This window comes from Hippoglossus hippoglossus, chromosome 21 (assembly GCF_009819705.1).
Source record: "Hippoglossus hippoglossus isolate fHipHip1 chromosome 21, fHipHip1.pri, whole genome shotgun sequence".
Classification (NCBI taxonomy): Eukaryota; Metazoa; Chordata; class Actinopteri; order Pleuronectiformes; family Pleuronectidae; genus Hippoglossus; species Hippoglossus hippoglossus.
The window spans coordinates 21,470,696-21,490,078 of NC_047171.1; the positions used below are offsets into that span (position 1 = coordinate 21,470,696).

Sequence of the window (19,383 nt, forward strand, 5' to 3'; positions counted from 1 at the left end):
GCTGCAGCTCAGCTGTCGAGCCACACAATGAAGCTGTAATGTGACTGTTCCTGCAGGCCCCAGTAATGGTGGAATCTAAATGACTGTGGGATGTGAGGGGCCTCGCGTTGGCCTCATGGTTCCAGACCTGGTGGATCAGTGAGCTGAGGGACAGGATGAATGAGGTCACTCAAACACACACAGTTTAATTATTTAAATGCTTTGTTTGCAGCTTGATTAGTGTTATAACGAAGAGAAGGGATAATAAACAAAAGTATTTTTCCATAGTCAACATGATGGAGTCTGTCCATTAAGCTGCTTCGGTCCGGATCACGGTTCCTCTCCTAAGACGCGCGTCTCCCTCAGCTGTCATTGGCCGGAACACTTTGTCGAGCTGTCTGTTCTCACTTCTCATTGGACGCGCGGGTTTGACAGGGAGCTGGAGGGCCGCCCTCTGCGCCTGGAGAAAAAAACTCCTCCAGAAGTGAGTATCAATCAGAGAGAAGTTAGGGGGACAGAAAGAGAAAAGAAAGAAGCGGAGTGGAAGGAGCGAGAGACGCTCAAAGCGGCACACCGCATTAAAACGAACCTTTCAACCCTCCCGGACTTGATCTCATGCGCAGCCAGGATGGCACAGTCTGCCGTCAGAAGTTTGATGCGGCTTTTCTAGTCTCAGTTGGATTTACTTTGGACACTTGGTGAGTTTGCGCTGCGCTGTAAACACTGACGTGTGCATTTTTTATAGTTCTGCTTCTCTGCGTTTTGGACGGACGGAGAGGCTTTTTCGCCGCGTCCTCCCCTTCGGGTGGATTTGAGAGAAATGAGTGAGAGGAGGCGATCTGCCGCAGCTCTGAGCTCGAGAGCCCACGCTTTTTCCGTGGAAGCCCTGATCGGCTCCAACAAGAAGAGGAAGCTCCGGGGCTGGGAGGAGAAGGAGCTGGAGTTGTCCATGGAGAGCCTCGCCACGGACGGAGAGGACCCGGCGCACTGTCTGGATATGGACCCGGGTCAGTGCTGCAGACACGCACCACACCGCGCACACGTCCGGATCTCCGTTAGATCACTGCAGCGCAAAGCAAAACCACGAGTCCCGAGTCAAAACATGGCTCCACGTTCACTGGCCCAACCCAAGACATGTAGCTGAAAGCTCCACGGTCTCTGTGTCAGTGTGGAGTCTTTCTTCTTTAAATCAGAGATTCCGCTCTGCTGCACACAGACGAATCAGTTTTACTGCTGTAGGTGTATCTTATAGAGCTGGTGGGTGCAGGCCTGCAGAGAAGGTCAGTCACGTTGGTCTGTTCTGAATAAGACGCACAAACCAAACCATCAAAACAACCTAAAGCGCAGTTTAGGACTTAACTTATGACAAAGAGATAAGATGTGTCACGGAGGGGTTGGCCTGTCCATGTTTTGACTCTGGACTGGTGGATTACACTGATGTCAAAACACTTAATATAATCAAAATAATGAGCCAGGACACAAAGTTGCGTTTCTGTTTGGACGCTGTTTGCTTTCAGTAGAAACGTGGCTGCAGGCCTGGATGGAGGCCTCGGCTTGTTGCACTCACATGAAGTCAGTGGCCCAATGCGCAAAAGAGAGAAAACAAACTGGAGGTAGTTTTTATTAGATCGTCCTCCACAGCAAAACGCTGCATGCTCCTGCGCAAAATTGCAATTACGCAATGGCAGCGTTCGTTTTGCGTCATACAGAGAACCTCCAATAGTTTCCAGGTACTGCAGGAGAGCGCTCCGAGAATTGAGAAGGTATCAGTTGGTTTAACTCTCGATCACTTGGCGAACAAGTGTATTTGGTTTGATTATGTAGTGAAAAATATCATCCGTCATCCAAGGGAAATGAATTATACACTGAACACAGGAACATGCACCAATGTTAAAAAATAATCACACAAAACAATATTTCGGCTTTATGATCAAATAAAAATGAACATGCAGGTAAGAGGTTTCTTTTTAATTAATATTAATAATTAATATAAATGCCGCAAAAGAAAATCCTAATTATGGGAATCAAGATAAAAACCGGTTACATTTTGTATTTTAAAGTTTGTTTCTTGAAACCATAGCACACACGTCAGTTTTGAAAGCGAGACCGTTTTTTTGCAATAACTGCAATTTCTGTGTGAGTAATTCATTTATATAAATGTTTTTCGTGGCTCTTTTGCTTCAATTCAAACGCTCGTTAAATGTTTTAGCAGGAGACCTATTCATTAGACCATTTAGTGTATTAGGCTCATTAAATATAAGTGTAATGAAGTATTCTGTCTATTCGCTGTTCAAACCTAAACAACTCAGATTTTGGTGTTTGAAGATGAACTGGTCAGAGATAAACTTTTAACTTTTGACTTTTAACCTCGAAGCTTCGCTCTGAGCTTCGTTTTCAAACTGACACTTTACAGAGCTGAGATTCTACTTTAGTCCCAAATTAAGAAATAATGTTGCATGGGAATTTAAGGTCATTCAGTCTAAACTGTGTATGAATTAAAATTAAAGCCGCCTTTCTACAAACATCTAGATTAGGTGAAAATGAAAAAACCTCGTGACGCTTGCGGATCCAAACGAGGCCCACTCTTCATTATGAAATACTTGATTTAGCTTGAGATAAACAAATCATGCTTTCTAATATGCAATTCACTGTTAAGGAAATCTGTGTAGAAATATAGAGACATGCAGAAGTGGAGCTTTTCCATGTCTAATGGCTGCCCAGGCAGCTACAGCCCGACAGTGAGTCCCGCTGCCGGCTGAAGCCTGACCTCCGGGGCGCAGCGCCTTTACGCACGGCTCCTCTCCGGTGTGAAACTGCTGCCACTGATTGAAAAGCAAAACATCAAAAAAGACGGAGAAAGAAAAGTAAATCATTACGATGGAAGGTTTTAGGAGAGACGTTTGGTCATAGGAATTCTCATGGGAGGTGTGTTGTAACTGTTGATATTATATCTGTGTTAAACGAGGACGATGAAACTAAACGCCCATTACACGGTTAACAGTGGTAAACAACTTGTTTATGTGCATTTAAAAGGTCATAGATAATCTTCAAAAAAGAAACCTTAGACATCATTAAACGACCATGTGGACATTTTTCTATTTTTATGTCTATGACGAAGAGACGCTTCTCTGTTCGTCTTCTCCCTGCTTTTTGTTCCGGGTAATTTCAGGATGTGTGCCTGAATGGATAACCCAGTTCCAGGCCCTTGCCCCCCACACGGTCGGACTCATTAGCAGGCCTGGTTCCTGGCAGGTTCCGCTGCTCGGGTCCTAAAGCCTCCGCGTTGGCGCGTCGGGCAGCGGTGACCGAGAACAGCGAGTCTCTGTGGTCAGATTATGCGGTTTAGTGGAATCCTTAACGGAGTGATTTTATTTTTACTCAGCCCTGGGCGAGACTGGAAGCTGTCTGGTCGTGTAGAACGTCTATTAGCCTCAAAGACAAGCGAGTGACTGAGAAATGCACAAACTCTGACACAGGCGCACATTTAACAGTTTGCTGAAAAAAAAGGAGTTTTGTCAGACCTCCCAAATACAACGACAACCACATCTCCATAACAGTTACCCTTAAGACGTCAGTTAACAAGTTCAACAACATCAAGTATAACTTAAAATTTAATGCCACGTATCAAAGGCCTGACCCAAACTATGAGCTTTACAAGGTAACAATTTTAACTTTTACGCACAAATTACGCACAGAACAAATCCGCCATAAACATCGAGTTTTTCCCCTGCTAATTAAAATCTATCCAGATTTCTGTCTGTCTAATAATAGCCAACACTAATACCAAATGATCCAAACACCGCTAATTGCGTTCAGCTATTTTCTAATGAGTAATTTCTTCGTGGCTGATAAAAGGGTTGCGTGTATGATTGAAGTGTCCATCAGTGTTGAAACAGGTGCTCTCACGTGTGGATTGGGTTACTCAGTAATTTCATGGTTGGCAGTTTGCTACCATGCTCTTCAGAAATCTGCTGCAACTTCATTTAGTATATCAACATCATAAACATAATTTCAACATAAATACTGTACTTCAATGTAGTAGCCATATCCAGATGTGTTAACCTCACACCTTCAATATGGAAAAATGCACATTCAGGTGCATGTTGCATTTGCTTGAAAGGTGTTATTGAATGTCTGAGGCGCGGAAAACCAAGATGGGATACTACTTCATTTCTGCACCATCAATGAAAATATTGCATATTACATATGAAAATTACTTTATTCAAATTCCAACCTGTCTGGAAACATTTTAACGATTTTCTTTTTAATAAGTTTTGTTAGAACAGTGTCTGTGCAAAATGTTTGGAAAGATGGAAACAAAACCAGGTTTAAGAATTTAATCTTCTTTATTAGAGACCTTTCTACCTAAAAACAATTAACTGCATGTCATACTAATGGTACAGATGATTCCCATAATGACATAGTTATTCCCATATACATGTGTAGCACATAAAACATCTATCTGCAGCACCAATTTCTAGCTCTGCCAGGGCGTAAATAAATACATTACTTCACTGAGCTATCTACGTAAAAATAAATAATTTTTAATGTATAAATCATAATTAAATTAAAATAGTTCCACATTTTATTTCCTTACCAAAGTATTAAACATTTCAAATTCTAAGCTACTTCCCCCTCCTGTAATGTTTGTATCAAATGTATATATGTATCACAGGTATTAGGGAAATATTCAGCTCCTCTGAATGAAGCTGATGTGAGGGACCAATTCAGACCAATTAGCTGCCCACAACGAATGTACTAATTTTAATGAAGTCCTGGTGAGAGCTGATTGGAAGCTCTTAACCACAGGCCCCCTATGTGAGTGTGTGTGTGTGTGTGTGTGTGTGTGTGTGTGTGTGTGTGTGTGTGTGTGTGTGTGTGTGTGTGTGTGTGTGTGTGTGAACCACAGGAGATATCAGGGCGGTCCTTCTGTGAGCTAATTTCTTACCAGTTTTTATTCATTCAGCATAAAAAAACAAGTAAATCTTACATTTGGAAACCCAAACAGAACCATGATATTCATAAGTGATTATTATGATTATTGATATTGATTTGACCTTGATATAAACCCAAAGCTGTGAGTACTGGACTTAATATATGGTTCTATGTTATTAGTTTTTATATTATTTAACAGTTTCATTCTAAGTGTTTGAATTATGGCAATGACGCTTGGTGTTGAACTCCATGAACACCTGTGTGTGTGCGTGTGTGTGTGTGTGTGTGTGTGTGTGTGTGTGTGTGTGTGTGTGTGTGTGTGTGTGTGTGTGTCTGGTGAGTGGGGGAGGACAGGTCCTTCAGCCTGATGACAGGGCGGCCAGGCACAGTCAGCCGCTTTTGCCGTTTCCTCTGAACACCTGCGTTTCACACACCAACATCCAGTAGATATGAGGATTTGCTCAATGTGGCTTTTCAGCCTGTTTCTGTAGTTTTCAGTTCCAATGCCAGAAACATCACATTCATTTAAATGTAGCGTCAAATTTTCTTACGACCACTGTGGAAAAGCAAGATTTAGTTCTCGATAAAACCACATTTTAGCTGAAACCACACTGACATTATTTAATCAGTTGGAGGAGAATGATTTTTAAAGGCCTTAAAAGACGCAATTATTTTCTATTGGTTTGATCAAGCCTCCATTACACAACTGACCTGCTGTAATAAGGTCAGATATAAGCCAGATATTTATACAAATTATGCAACGCTCTGAAGTCTTGGTTGCAACATAAAAACAACACATGTTTTTAATAATATAGAAACTAATTCCCCTAAATAGGTGTACAATATGTGTACATATACTTTGTGTGTGTAGTATGTGAAATATTTGGCAAACTGTCCAGAACAGATCAGTTACCCCTGATCTCCCCACTCATATTAAATATCTTCGTTTGCATGATCTAATCTCTTGGCCCTGAACGAGAACACTGAAGTGTGTGTAGTAATAAGTATTTTTATAGAGAGCGAGGAGGCAGCTGAATGTATAACTGTGTGTGTGGACAGTTGAGATGAGAAGATGTGGGAGAGTAATCCTGTGTGACAGTCCTCTCTGGCTGCAGTGACATTGGAAATCTCTCCCGAGGAGATGATGGAAAGTGTCTCTCCTCTCTACGCCCCTCCACTCCTCTCCTCCCTCTGCTCCTCCTATCTCCATCTCTCCTCTGTGTTTCCAGTGGGGTTGGCTCGGCCTGCGCTCCGGCGGTTTCGCCTGGGAAGCCGTCCAGTCCTCTCAGCAGCTCAGCATTTGCATAATCATATTTGGGTGCCCTTAGTCTGCCAAGTCGACCTCCGCATGTCAGGGTCCTCAATAAATAATAAATGATTAGATTTTCTTTTCCTTTTTTTGGGGGGGGTGGTGTTGGTAGTGGTGGTGGTGGTGTGGAAGACGCAACTGTAAACTGTTACTGAGACAAAACAAGAGTTTGCATACGGTGATTTCATGAGAACTTTATCTGCTGCTCTGAGGTGTTGAGGAATACAGATTTGACATCCAGGCTGGACTTCAAAACCCCAAAGGTTCTTGTTTTATAATTACACCACACATTTATTAAGTGTCTTTTAAAGGTTAAAGTCAAGTTAAATAATTCTTTGTTGAGAAATTCTGCATTTCTCTTTAAGTGGAAGTGGAAGTGGATTGCCGATAGTTGACAGTTTCATTTGACTAAATACCTTGAGATTAGGGAAATATTTGTATGTGATTGACACAATTATGCAAATTTCCTCTGATGCGTTTCTGGTAATCCAAACTCAACATTTTAACTCCATTTCAAAACACAGAGGATTTTGGATGTTGTACTTTCAAGGGTTCCTGTTATTTTCTCCACTCCATCGGGCAGTTTGGGCATCTGCTTTGAAATACAGTGAATTAGTCAAATTAAAAAAGTCTGGGGTCTTGCTGGAGTCTGGGGGTTTAGCCGGATGGAAACTTCTCCTGTAGGTCTGGATGTGTTTCAGGTTTATTAATCTGCTCTACGTTGTAACTGCGTTGATGACTCTGACTGGTCAGTCTGTTAAACTCGCTTCGGAAGGAACTCTTGAGGGGAAACTTCGTTTGCTGAACGTTTCCCATCGGAATCCTTCATTGTGTGGCCCAATTTAAAATTTAATATTCCCTACATCGCATTTCAAACGGCTTTACGCAACATTTATTCTGCTTTTGACATCAACCCAGAACTCCATGACGAGCTGAGCCAACGAGCCAAACTCGGCCGCTTCTGTCCAAGTTGCAGACGGCAGGTGATTTGGAGTCAGTGGAGAGAACCGCTGCGCTCTCCTCCCCTCGCCAAGTTTCCTGCGTAAAACCCCAAAGCGCATTAATCCGACTGTTTCAGTGCCGCATTCTCATCATCTTCCTCATTTCCCCCTCAGACTCGGAGGCGAGTCCCGGCTCGGACGGAGAGGGTCTGGCCGAGAGGACGTCGTGCTCATTTGGCTCACCCGCCGACCTGGCCCCCGGCCCCTGCAGTGACCCGTCGCCCCCGGCCTCCATGGAGGAGATCCAGGTGGAGCTGCAGTGCGCAGACCTGTGGAAGCGCTTCCATGACATCGGCACAGAGATGATCATCACTAAGGCCGGCAGGTAGGACGCCCACGCAAACGCACACCCACACACACACACAAACACAAACACACACACACGCAAAACTGAGATGCTGGAGATGGCGGATTTTACGTGCAGCCCTGCGGTGCCTTATGGTGGAGGCAGACCACTCCAGCTGTGCGTAAAAGGCGATTTAGGAAAAATGTTTTTTATTATTTGGCGAAAATAAACTGCCAACCGTGTTCCTCATTGCATTGTCAGTTCAAATAATTAAAATAATTTCTAATGAGGTAAGTTTGTGACAGCTCAGACTGAAGTCAATCAGACATTCTGCAGATTTAAAAAGTCCGCAGACGCACAGACCCACAAACACACACGCGTAATTTAAAGAAACACACAGCGGTTCTGTTAGACACACACACACACACACACACACACACACACACACACACACACACACACGCACACGCACACGCACACACACACACACACAGCTCTGTCTGGAGGGTGTTAACGTGTTGCACATGCAGGCCGCTCCGCTGTGTTCAGGCCTTCATGACGCTGCAGGTTATTCCTGATGTCGGAGCATGAGCAGCTCTGATTCTAATTAATCTCCCTCTAACATGTTCCGGGTTTTCTCGCCCTCGCTCTCGGGCCAACAGTCAACACCCAGGCCGAGCGCGGGAGCTGACCTGCGGATACACAGGAAGGATCTTTCCCCGCAGTCTGCTCCGCTCCGTGCGCCAGAGGAGCGCCGCGCGTATCCACTAACATCCCCCCCCCCCCCTGTTCACATCAGTGGACAAATCCTCCTTTAAGAAGATATTTGTTATCATTCAGAGTCTTTGAAGCGCTTAATGTTTAAATAACTAAATAAAAGTAGCCGGGGGGGGTGATGATATAAGTATTTACATTTTAAACATCAGCTGTTTGTTTGTAAATACTTCATGGATCAAGGGTTTCTCTTTTATAGTGAGGTGTTGGAACCTCTTCAAGACTGAGCGTATTTTAAAGTGAAGCAGTAATATAATAACTTTTTAATTCATTAGTTTTGGTACTTGATAAATCTGCGTTGTGTTTTTGTTTTGATTGATTTCCTTTATTCATAAAAAAGCCAAAGTCTTTCAGTCTATATAGAGGATTGATTGTAGCCTAAACTATTTGATCTAGTTTAGCAGCAAATATATATTATTAAGAACTTTGTAATTGAGTGTGATTGTATAATCTGGTACTTGAAGGAATGATTGTTTAAGTGGATGAAAAAAATCCATTATAATTTTAAATTAATTGAGCTTATTAGTGGATATAGGATATTTATTAAAATACCAGTGGTAGATGCTTTATCCAGCGTTTTAAACCTAATATTATTTTCTGATGTAGAAATTTTAAAACCAGACTTTTTTTTTCTCTTTCTTCCAAATAAAACCAAAACCTGTTTTTAATATCTGACTTCAGGCTGAATCAACCTTTCTCCCTCTTCTCCATATATGTGTTTAAAACAAAATAAAGAATTAGTTTTAAATTGGTCGATCAGCTCATAAACAGTGAGTTTGCGCTGAAGCAAAGTGTAGGAGGACGCGGACGCGCACGTCTCCGTGTGCAATTCACGGCCCGTTCATAATAAGCTCATAAATCCAGACGAGGAGGGAAGCAAGAAAACAGCCCTCTGTTCTCATTAGGCCGGCCCGGATTTACGAGCTCCAAATCAAAAGGGAAAAATGCAGCTTTTGAAGTGCAAAACGAGGAATTAAGTTGAAATGTCTCACGCTCCATACACACACACACACCGTTATTTAACATAGATGGTCGTGTCTTTATTCCTTTTTTCTTTTCAGTTTGTTGGTTTTCATGAGGTTTGAGCCTCAAACGTTGGTCTGAAGCTTAAAAAACGTTTGGGGCTGGTTTCTGAAAATATCTTATCCATAAATATCAAGTTCTGCTGATTTATATAAAAGCATTTTACGATTTGGACTTGAACACAACAGCAGAGTTATAATCAATTCCTGCCAAGGTCAGAGGTCACAGTGGCATGGAACAAATATTCACTTTATGGAAAATGGAAATTGTTAAAAATGAAAAGAGACTGGAACGATGCCTTGTTTTTTTGGATTTACAAATGATGATGGATTTCAATTGAAGGAGACTTGGATTCAGGGTCATGACGCTTTTGAGATAAACAGGATTTATTTTATAGATTAAAAAATACTGATAATTTGAAGAGCCCACGTCCTCAAAACACTAAACTGTTATGGACCAAAGCTCCAGTTTCAAAATTGCAAACTGACCTTTTTGGATGCAAGTCATCCGTTAGAGGAGTAAATCAGGACATGCAAAAAAATAGAAATGTACCTAAAAATAAAAAAAACTAACAGAGAGGCAACATTTTCTACAATGTTTTAAAACTATTTTCAGCATATTCTCAAAGTATTTTTATCTGAATCATATAAAATATACTTGTCAGTTTTCTGTGTGAATGTAACTAACGTGTTAAAACCACAATCTCACTGGTTTGAGCAGAGAACCTGTCCAGTGGATTCAGTGAAGGAGACACAGATAGTTTTGTCATTTTCAGTTTCATGATGATGTAACAGGCTGTGTGTTTTCATGCTGGATTACATCATTATGAAAATCAGGAGCACTCAGAGATATAAAAAAATGATAAAGACACTTTATGCTGCGTCATGTTTGTTATGTCCTGTTTCATTTAGAGTCATCTGATATAAAAAAAGACAGTTGGAAGTGCTTTAAATTGCACAAACAATCCTTTAGTTTAAATTTGAACACATTTCAATATGTAAATGGTGCAATTTAGGGTTCAGCATCTTGCCCAAGGACACTGTGGCACACGGAATGAAGGAACTGGGGATTCAACCAACAACCTTCTGTTTTGTGGATGACCCGTTCTGCCTCCTGAGTCACAGCCGACAAAAAAAATACACGTAGGATGTGGACATTTGATAAATGTTTTGTTTTCGTAGTTAATTATAATAATCCCAGTTTCAGCTGAAGCTCACCTCAGGTTCCTGTGGCTGCAGAAAACCCACGTGAAATCACAACTTTTATGGAAATGGACTTGTCTGCGTCTCTGAAACACAGTTTGCATGTGTTGTTGCTGGTCGATCAGCAGCTGCTGACACTGACACGGTGTCGGCAGCTGACTGACTTCATCCGTCTGGTTTCAGTGGTAGTGGTGCGTTTTGGGACACTTGTTATTTTCAGAGGTATTTTTAACATTGTCGTCTCTTTAGAAGGAAAGGGGCAGAGACTTCATCCTTACTTCATCGTGTTTTGTTTTGTCCTCATCAGGAGGATGTTTCCTGCCATGAGGGTAAAGATCGCAGGACTGGACCCTCATCAGCAGTATTACATCGCCATGGACATTGTGCCTGTGGACAACAAGAGATACAGGTATCTTCCTCACACACAAATAACATGACTGGAGATGAATGACTGTGGCTTGCAACATATCAGACATCAGATATTAAATCAAATTGTCTAGGCATTCTTTATAGATGGTTCTTTCCATTTACTCGCCTCCCAAATACAAACATGTGTCCCACTGTTTCTTTACCAAACTGCTGTTAAAAACCAAAATGATTTCGTTCCTTTTGGTTTCACTGGGGAATTTAATGTCCTGTGATGGTCTGAAAGCTGTTTCAGATGCTTCTCAGCCACGACAACAATTAAGCTGCGGTGAAAACGCTGAGTAATTGTGTTTTTTTTTTTCTTTGGCACGAAAAAAGTCAAATGTACAGATGCTGCACACCAGCCTGAAATGACAGCTTCGCTCTGAAAATAGCTGCATCCAGCTTCAGAAGTCCTTTTAATAAATACACAGCTGTGCACAATAAGCACAAGCACGGTCATATCTGCATGAGCAAGGTTTAAACTCTATTTTCCTGGCCAAATTTTCAAAATGTCAGACCAACATTTTGACCCAGTTGGATTGTTCTCATCTTTACGCCATTTCTCATGTCAGACCCGTACATAACAAGGATTTGGACCGAGCAAAGATGTCCCAGCTTTTCTTTTCATTGCTCTGATTTCTCATACAACTGCTACGGGGCTGCAGTGTTTTTCTCTCGCAATCCATTGAAAGTAGTTATTCCCATCATTTGCATCCGTGACGTAAAGCGAAAGTGATTAAAGTGTGCATGTGCTGGAGGAGAGCTTGTGTATGATGGATCTCTCTGGATATGCAATAAGACTGATATCCCCGGCCAACGCTCCCAGTGCCTGAAGTTGGAGCCAGAGAGAGAAGATTGAAATGTATTCATCATCCCACAGGCCGAGCCGCAGAGCCAGAGGCTGCCTGCAAATAGGATAACTCTCAGCGTTCAGGTCTAATGACGGATATGACAAAAAAAAACAGGTTGAGATGGAAAGAAAATTTGTGATACTAAAAAGGCTTTGGAGCTGCTGTTGTAGCGGGTGAGTGTAGTAGTTTTATTTGGTTACTTTCATGGCTCAGTATCATCATTCTTCAGGTATTATGGCAGAAATGAGGAAGTATAAGATGCAGATGGTGAAATCATGAGGTTTTCCTGTGTATTTGATGCAGATACAGGCTGTTACTTTGTGTTATGAAGTGATAATTTGGCAAATAACCCAGAGTCTGCCTCATTTCATTCACAACAGTTTGACCAGCTAAGGCTTCTACAAGCTGTTGCTGTTTTTTTTTTGTATCAAAGCTGCCAGTAGATGGATTTCTGAACTGGAATGGATGGTTTAATTTTTGGTTTTACGCGATTTAGACTAAATGACCTCAGAAACAACATTCAGATCAAATGAGATGGTGAAACAGGCTGGTGATATTCTTTGATCCTGCAAAATGAAAACACACAAAAAACAATAATGTGTTGGTCTGAATAAAATCCACATTACTTACTGTAATTTCCCAAGAAGAGCTGGGCACTGTAGGTTATAGCAGACGTTAATCAAACCAAAATAAAATGGATTTGTTAGGGACTATTTTCACCTGTGGATTGATATGTATGTAGTGCATGTATATAAAGCACCAGGACAGTGTATGTGGGTGTGACCAGAATAATTTATTGGCATTCTTTTTACAGCCATAATGAATAATTGAACACAAACATCACACTAACTTCTCTAAAACAATGGATGGAACTGCTTCCCTGAGGTGAGGCATCTGATGTCAGATGGATGTGATGATGATGCTACTATCGGCTGGTTTTCCAGGTTTGGGTCTGTCAGTGTTGAGCGGAAACCTACAGTCTGTGCAAGAGTCTGTTTGAAAACAACTCCTCAGAGCAGCAGGTTGTCACAAATGCAGAGATGCAAACTTCACCACATGTTTGAAAATCCTCAGGATGAATATAGAGTTTATAGACCTGGAGCAGAAGAAGCATGTTGTACCGAGGTTAGAGCTCATTGAGCTGCTTTGCAGTGTTTTATTTTGTGTTGCTACGCAAGAGTGAGTATTTGATTAAAGACGTGAGTGTGCCACACGAATATTCCCTCCATCTGCAAGACAAAATCCTGTCATCTCACAGGGAGTCGGAGAGCCCTTCCTGTCAAATCAGACGAAAAACAGGTTAGGCGGAGAGAAATTGAAGACACAAGTCTGCATAAAAACAAGCGATTAATAAAAACAAAGTGACTTCTGCAGTGTGTGGGTTCGGTTCGGGTTTCCTTCCTCTGTCATTTCATATCGTTGTGCATTAATGTAAAGTTTTCCAGCAGAGCGCAGCAGACGTTCTGCCCTGCCGCCTCACCACGCTCTCCGAACAGCGAACCAAGACATCATGGAGGAGTTTTAGAGGCCATAAGATCTTGTAAAATTAAATAGGATTTTCTTCCTGGCTGGGGAATTTACCACAGGGCTTTGCAAACTGAGCTGGAGGCTGCCGTGGTGTGTCTCACAGTCATGGAGAGTTTGGGCTCTGGAAATCCGGTCTTTATTGGAATCAACTCACTTTACTTGGGCCTCCTGCCCCTCTTTAGGAACGTCTCATTAAATCTCCATATATTACAGTTCTTTCATGTGGACAGTCGCTCGGTTTGCTCTTAGCTCAGGACGCTGAACACACCTTACCTCATTCTTTCAACTGTGCATCAGAGACACACATAAACATATTGTAAATGGATAAAACATACAAGGTGATGTGTTGTTGTGTATCTCTAATCTTTATCCAATAAACTCAGGTCCGTAAAACTGCATCAAAGTAAACGATTAGACATTTAAATCTATCTTCATGGGGACATTTGGTACTTGTAATTCCAAAAACACATAAAAGTAAGCACATGACACACACACACCAGTACATACACAAGCATTAAGGTTGCTCTACATGTGAGGTCAGTCACTGAATTCAACCCGACCCAAAACTAAATCTGATATTTAACCCACATTGTTAAAGTTAAATGAAGTTAATCTAAACCAAAAGCTCATCTTTAATCTAATGTTACTCTCATTTGATGTTGTCATGTTTGTTTCTGGCTCATACACTTGATCCTGATAAGAATAGAAATAAAAGAACACACACATGCACACGTAGACACACACACACACACGCACACACACACACACACACACACACACACACACACACACACACACACACACACACACACACACACACACACACACACACACACCCAATACCCTTACAAAATTAGAAACACGTTCTAAAGGGATAAAACACCCACCAAAGACAGCTGTGGAACTATACTTGTGAGGACAATCATTCAAAACAAACTCTTGTTAACCCTTAACTGACTTTATTCGACCAAAACATAACTCAAATATGAACTGTAACTAAAACTGTAACTAATAAACACAAGGCCAAATATTAAACTGGTCTTTTTAAGTCTTTATTTTCCTATATTTACAAGGGCATTTGGTTTCACGAAAACAATGTAATATAGAAATACACATACACACACACACACACACACACACACACACACACACACACACACACACACACACACACACACACACACACACACACACACAGACACAGACACACACACACTGGTACAAACAGAACCTTAATCTAATTTGGAACTGACCCGGTGAAGATGTGAAGATTTGCAAAATATTGTTGCATTTTGGGTGCTGACACCTGGTTCTCATAAGTATAGAAACAAAAGAACACACACAATCAAATTTAAAACACATAAAAATACCCACAGGCCTCTACGTTGCTATTTCTGGGGACAGCCAATTGATCCCGATGATAATCCTCAATTTTTATCTTAAATTTAAAATCTGGCAAAATATTACTGATGATGTATTTTAGTGAGGACATTTGGTGGCTCTTAAGCAGGATAAAACACACAAAAACACAGAGGCGTCTTTGTTACTATACCCATGAGGACAGTCTTTGCACACAGTCATTACAACTACTCCTGACCTAATCGTAACCCTTTAGCCTAAATGTTATTTTAAACAACGTTACCTAATCTCAACTCTAATCTCTCATTTTATCCAATCTGGTCCTCATAAGTATATAAATAGAAGACACCTGGAGACAGAATTAATAACCCTAACAGGGAATAGCCAGGGGCCTTGTTATATTTTTGAGGACAGTCCAAAAAACATTTTTCTCATTTAACTATATTTGTGAGGACATCTGGTCTTTGAATGTATAGAAAAATATGAGCACACACACACACACATAGGTACCCATTAAAATTAGAAACACATTCAAAGACACAGAAACACACCTACAGGAACTTTTGTCGCCTTCCTACCCCGACACCCTAAAACAACTTGATCCTATCACTCATTCTAACGTTTATCTAATAAACACGTATGTGAGTGTGAAACAGACTCAGTGTGAGAATTGGCAAAATGTCATCGTTTATCTGTCTCTGTGAGGACATTTGGTCTTCATAAGTATGAGAATTCCATCATGGACACGTGTTCACGCAAGCCGACTCTCTTACAAACAGAACACACACACACACACACACACACACACACACACACACACACACACACACACACACACACACACACACACACACACACACACACATTCAGTCAACCCTGAATGGGAATTCAATAGCAATATTCTCTCAGTACAGTAACCTAATATACAGGCTAGGTTTGGCAAGTGTGTAAATGTGTGTTTTTATGTGCATGCCTGCCTGTGTTGGAGTGTGTGTGTGATGAGCTCAGCACACACACCGACACACATAGACACACACACTCGCTGATGGGCTGTTTTCTGTTTGTGGTGTGTTAATGAGGGTTTTTACATGTCAATTGTGTGTTCATCCCGCTAATGGGCGTAATTGTGCGTTTGTGAGAGAAAGACGGAGAATCCGGGGTGTGCGCTGCCGTTCAGTTTTGTCAGCTGTACATTTTGGTGTCGGCTGGGAAGGGAAACCCCCCCCCCCCCCCCTCCCCACCCTACACCCTCACCCCCAACCACACACCCACCTCCTCCCTCCCCCGTCCGTCCAGTAAGGGTGTCACATAAAGTCCAGTCTTTATTGATCGTGCCGGTGCCAGATGGCAGATTTATGGAAGATGAAAGCGGGCGGACTAATCAGATTTCCAGTCCTGTTTGGGGCTAAAGTTTCCTCGTTCCTTAACACTTTCCCTGCTATGCCGAGCGTAACCCCAAACAGGGCTCCAAACAGGAAATTACAGAAATGCCCGGCACCCTTTGTGACTGTATACGTCTGGTGTGTGTGGAGGTGTGTGCTTCGGATTACTGAAACGTGAAGTGATGTTTGTTTTTACTCATTGAAATGTTTATTTGAGGAATGTGTCGTTGTCCGAATGGAGAATTGAATGATAGAAGTTGCCTATATGTCATTAAGAAACACGTTTTGAGGAGCTTCATTCCTGATATTTTCCTGTCTGGCTCATAACTAATGAGTTGATTAATGAGTTGAATCTCACGTCCCATTTTCGGCTGAAGTAGGCAGCTCTTTATAGAAGCTCTAAAAAACACTTGGCACAATCTGATCAGCATGAAGCAGACACAACGTTATCAGGTTAAAAAAGTTATCAGGTTACTGCTGGATATGTATTCACAAGCTGTTTGCTAACAAGTTCTCTGTTTCAACCTAAAATGTCATGAGCGTAGGAGTCCTGTACGACATGTCTCCTAAAATGTAATTTAGTAAATTTGGTTTGGTGTTTTCTTTCGATCCGTCACTGGACCAAGTATCAGGTCAGACTCTACACTGAGCCAAAGTAAAGTCAAACTGAGCTAATGAGTGGAAATTGTGGACATGATTACGTGTCTAATCCTTGGATTTTGGTGGGGCCAGTTGGAACTACTGCAAAAACATTCATGCAAAACACAATGCAACAGAAAGGGACTTGGTGAATAAATCATGGCGTACATGGTGCAATCGACCTGAATCATCAGATCTGTGTGGAGCAATAATGAGACTGTTACAATGCATGAAACCAATAGAGAGTCTGTCTTCGTTGCTGTTGTTGTGATCGACAACGTCACTCGATGAGTCTCAGCCGCTGCTGCTTCGCCTCTTCAACACTGCACTTCATGCAGCCCTTTACAATAAACATACCAAGTGTGCAGCTGATAAGACGAACGATCCTCGAGATGTGTGAGACACATGCAGACACATAGAGGCACCAGCCTGAAGAATTACAGCCCCAGCTGAGCTCCCTAAATTTAACATTTGCACTAAATCCTCCCTGTTAATCCGAAGAGTCTGTAATAATGTAGATTTGTGCATGAATGTAATGTTGAAAACATCCGTTCAGAGCTGACCTGACCTCCAACATGGCCGCCAGCGGGTGTGTTTGCCAACATCCCGCGAAACGCCCCCCGATGCATTTTAAATGTGTGCATGTATTTGTGTTCACTGCGGCAGAAAGAGGCTGAGTATGTATTTTTGTGTGTATTGGAATGTACTTAAATTTTATGTGTGCGTGCGTGCATGCGCGTGTGTGCGTGTGTGTGTGTGTGTGTGTGTGTGTGTGTAATGGGGTGGTGCAGCCCTTTGTGGCAATAACAAAAGGACCAAATGAGAGTTTTGTCCATGTTTCAGCAGTGAGTGATGACTTTGGCAGAGACGCTGCAGATAAAACACTTTGGACTGAGCGCATGGCCAGAACTAAAGGCAAACAGCTGTGCTTCACACTCTCTCTCTCTCTCCCCCTCTCACTCACTACCTCTCTCTCCCCTTCTGTGCTCCTCTCTCTCCTCCCATTCTTCCCCTCTTTTATCCCTCTGTCCTTCGACTGTCTCTCTCTTCATCTTTCTTGCTGATTTTCTTCATCTGACTTCACCGTCTCTGTCTGTGCATTTCTGTCTTTTCTTCTTTTCCTTTTCATTCGCTCCCTGCCCCCAGCCTTTTCCTTTTGTCGTTTGTTTTTTAAATGGTGCATACTACAGCGACTGGTGGTTTCTGGACTTTTTACAAAGGAGGGTAAAAGTCGTTTTCTTTCTTTTTCTTTCTTTCTTTCTCTCTTTCTTTCTTACTTCCTTTTCTCTTTCTTCTCTCTCCCTGCTGTTTAATGGGTGGGACGCCCCATAGTACCCAAACTCACACACAACATCATCAAATATTATGGCTTAGCTAAATTGAAAGTGCACAGCTGAGTGTGTGTGTGCATATGGAATATTTTATGTCGCCGTTGTTAGAAATTTCAAGCACAATGAAGAAACAACAGATGAGGTTTAAAAGTCGGCGCCGTGGCAACATGTTTCCAGTGTTTGGAGTTTGTTTTCCAGCGTAGTGAAAGAAGCAGAGGCGTTCAACCCTGAAGTAACCTCAGAGATTTCAATTAAGGGATTAACGATTATAAATCCTGGAGATTTGATTTAACTTCTTCAGAACAACAACGTGATGTGTGATGCATGAAAACAGAGGAAAACGGAAATTGTAGTTTCAGAATAGTGTTGTGCTCAGTTCTCCTCCAACACGCAGAAAACAATTGAGCCCGATCTTCCTGCACACTGTTCAAGAAGGAACATCCAGTGTTTATATGATATTTGCAGCTCAAACTAAAACGACTCCAACAGTCAAGGTTTAACATGAAATTATCAAGCAAAATCCCAGCTATGGTTTACGGTGAAACATTTTAACTTGAATCTTATCAGGAACAATTTACACAAACTGAAAACTCAATGAAATAGCCATTACAAAAAGTTTTGTTGTTTTAAGATATTACAAATTTGACAACAAAATCGGTACAAAAAGAAACCTGTATGTTTCATAATATAACCGTTTATAATGTGACCACAATATTTATCTTCGCTTTCTGTGTCTGAAAATAATAGCCCAAACTAAAATCTTCTGTGACTGGATGTTTGTGACACCTGCTGTTCCTCCCTCGTCTTGTCTTGCAGGTATGTGTACCACAGCTCGAAGTGGATGGTGGCAGGAAACGCCGACTCCCCGGTGCCTCCGCGGGTCTACATCCACCCAGACTCCCTGGCCTCAGGAGACACCTGGATGAGGCAGGTGGTCAGCTTCGACAAGCTCAAGCTCACCAACAACGAACTGGACGACCAGGGACACGTAAGCAGACAACTCTTCATCTTCACAGCGTCTCTGTCGCTCATTGGTTTTACATGTTGTCACGAAACATCTGCAAATGACTCAAGACGATAGAAACATATTTAGAGCATCCTAGAAAAGACCTGTATATTCATGGGAAATATGTTAATCTCACATGTCAGTTAGGATGTCAGTATTTAAAAATAGTGCTGACTATGGGCTGAAATGCTCAGGCTGTGATTCATTAGTGTGGTCTTTGTGCTTTAAACCTTGTGTCACCCCAGGGTGCTGCAGAAACATGCACACATGGATTGAAGATTTTTCGATGCATTTGCTTAGAAAGGAAAACTGAGGAGGTTCTTTGCGGACATTTTGGCTTCATGACTCACATGAGCTATGAGGCTTGTTCA

The 19,383-nt window shown here is 41.9% G+C and overlaps 1 protein-coding gene across 1 annotated transcript in view; it reads left to right on the plus strand.

The window, feature by feature from the left end:
* The first annotated feature begins 494 nt into the window (after positions 1 to 494).
* tbx15 (T-box transcription factor 15) overlaps positions 495 to 19,383 on the plus strand; it is a 37,464-nt gene continuing 18,575 nt past the window's right edge. Inside the window, exons 1-4 of the mRNA XM_034574739.1 lie at positions 495 to 986; positions 7,339 to 7,549; positions 10,817 to 10,918; positions 18,823 to 18,994. Coding sequence (XP_034430630.1) covers positions 800 to 986; positions 7,339 to 7,549; positions 10,817 to 10,918; positions 18,823 to 18,994 — 672 coding nt within the window. The 5' untranslated portion in view covers positions 495 to 799. The remainder of the gene's footprint in view (positions 987 to 7,338; positions 7,550 to 10,816; positions 10,919 to 18,822; positions 18,995 to 19,383) is intronic.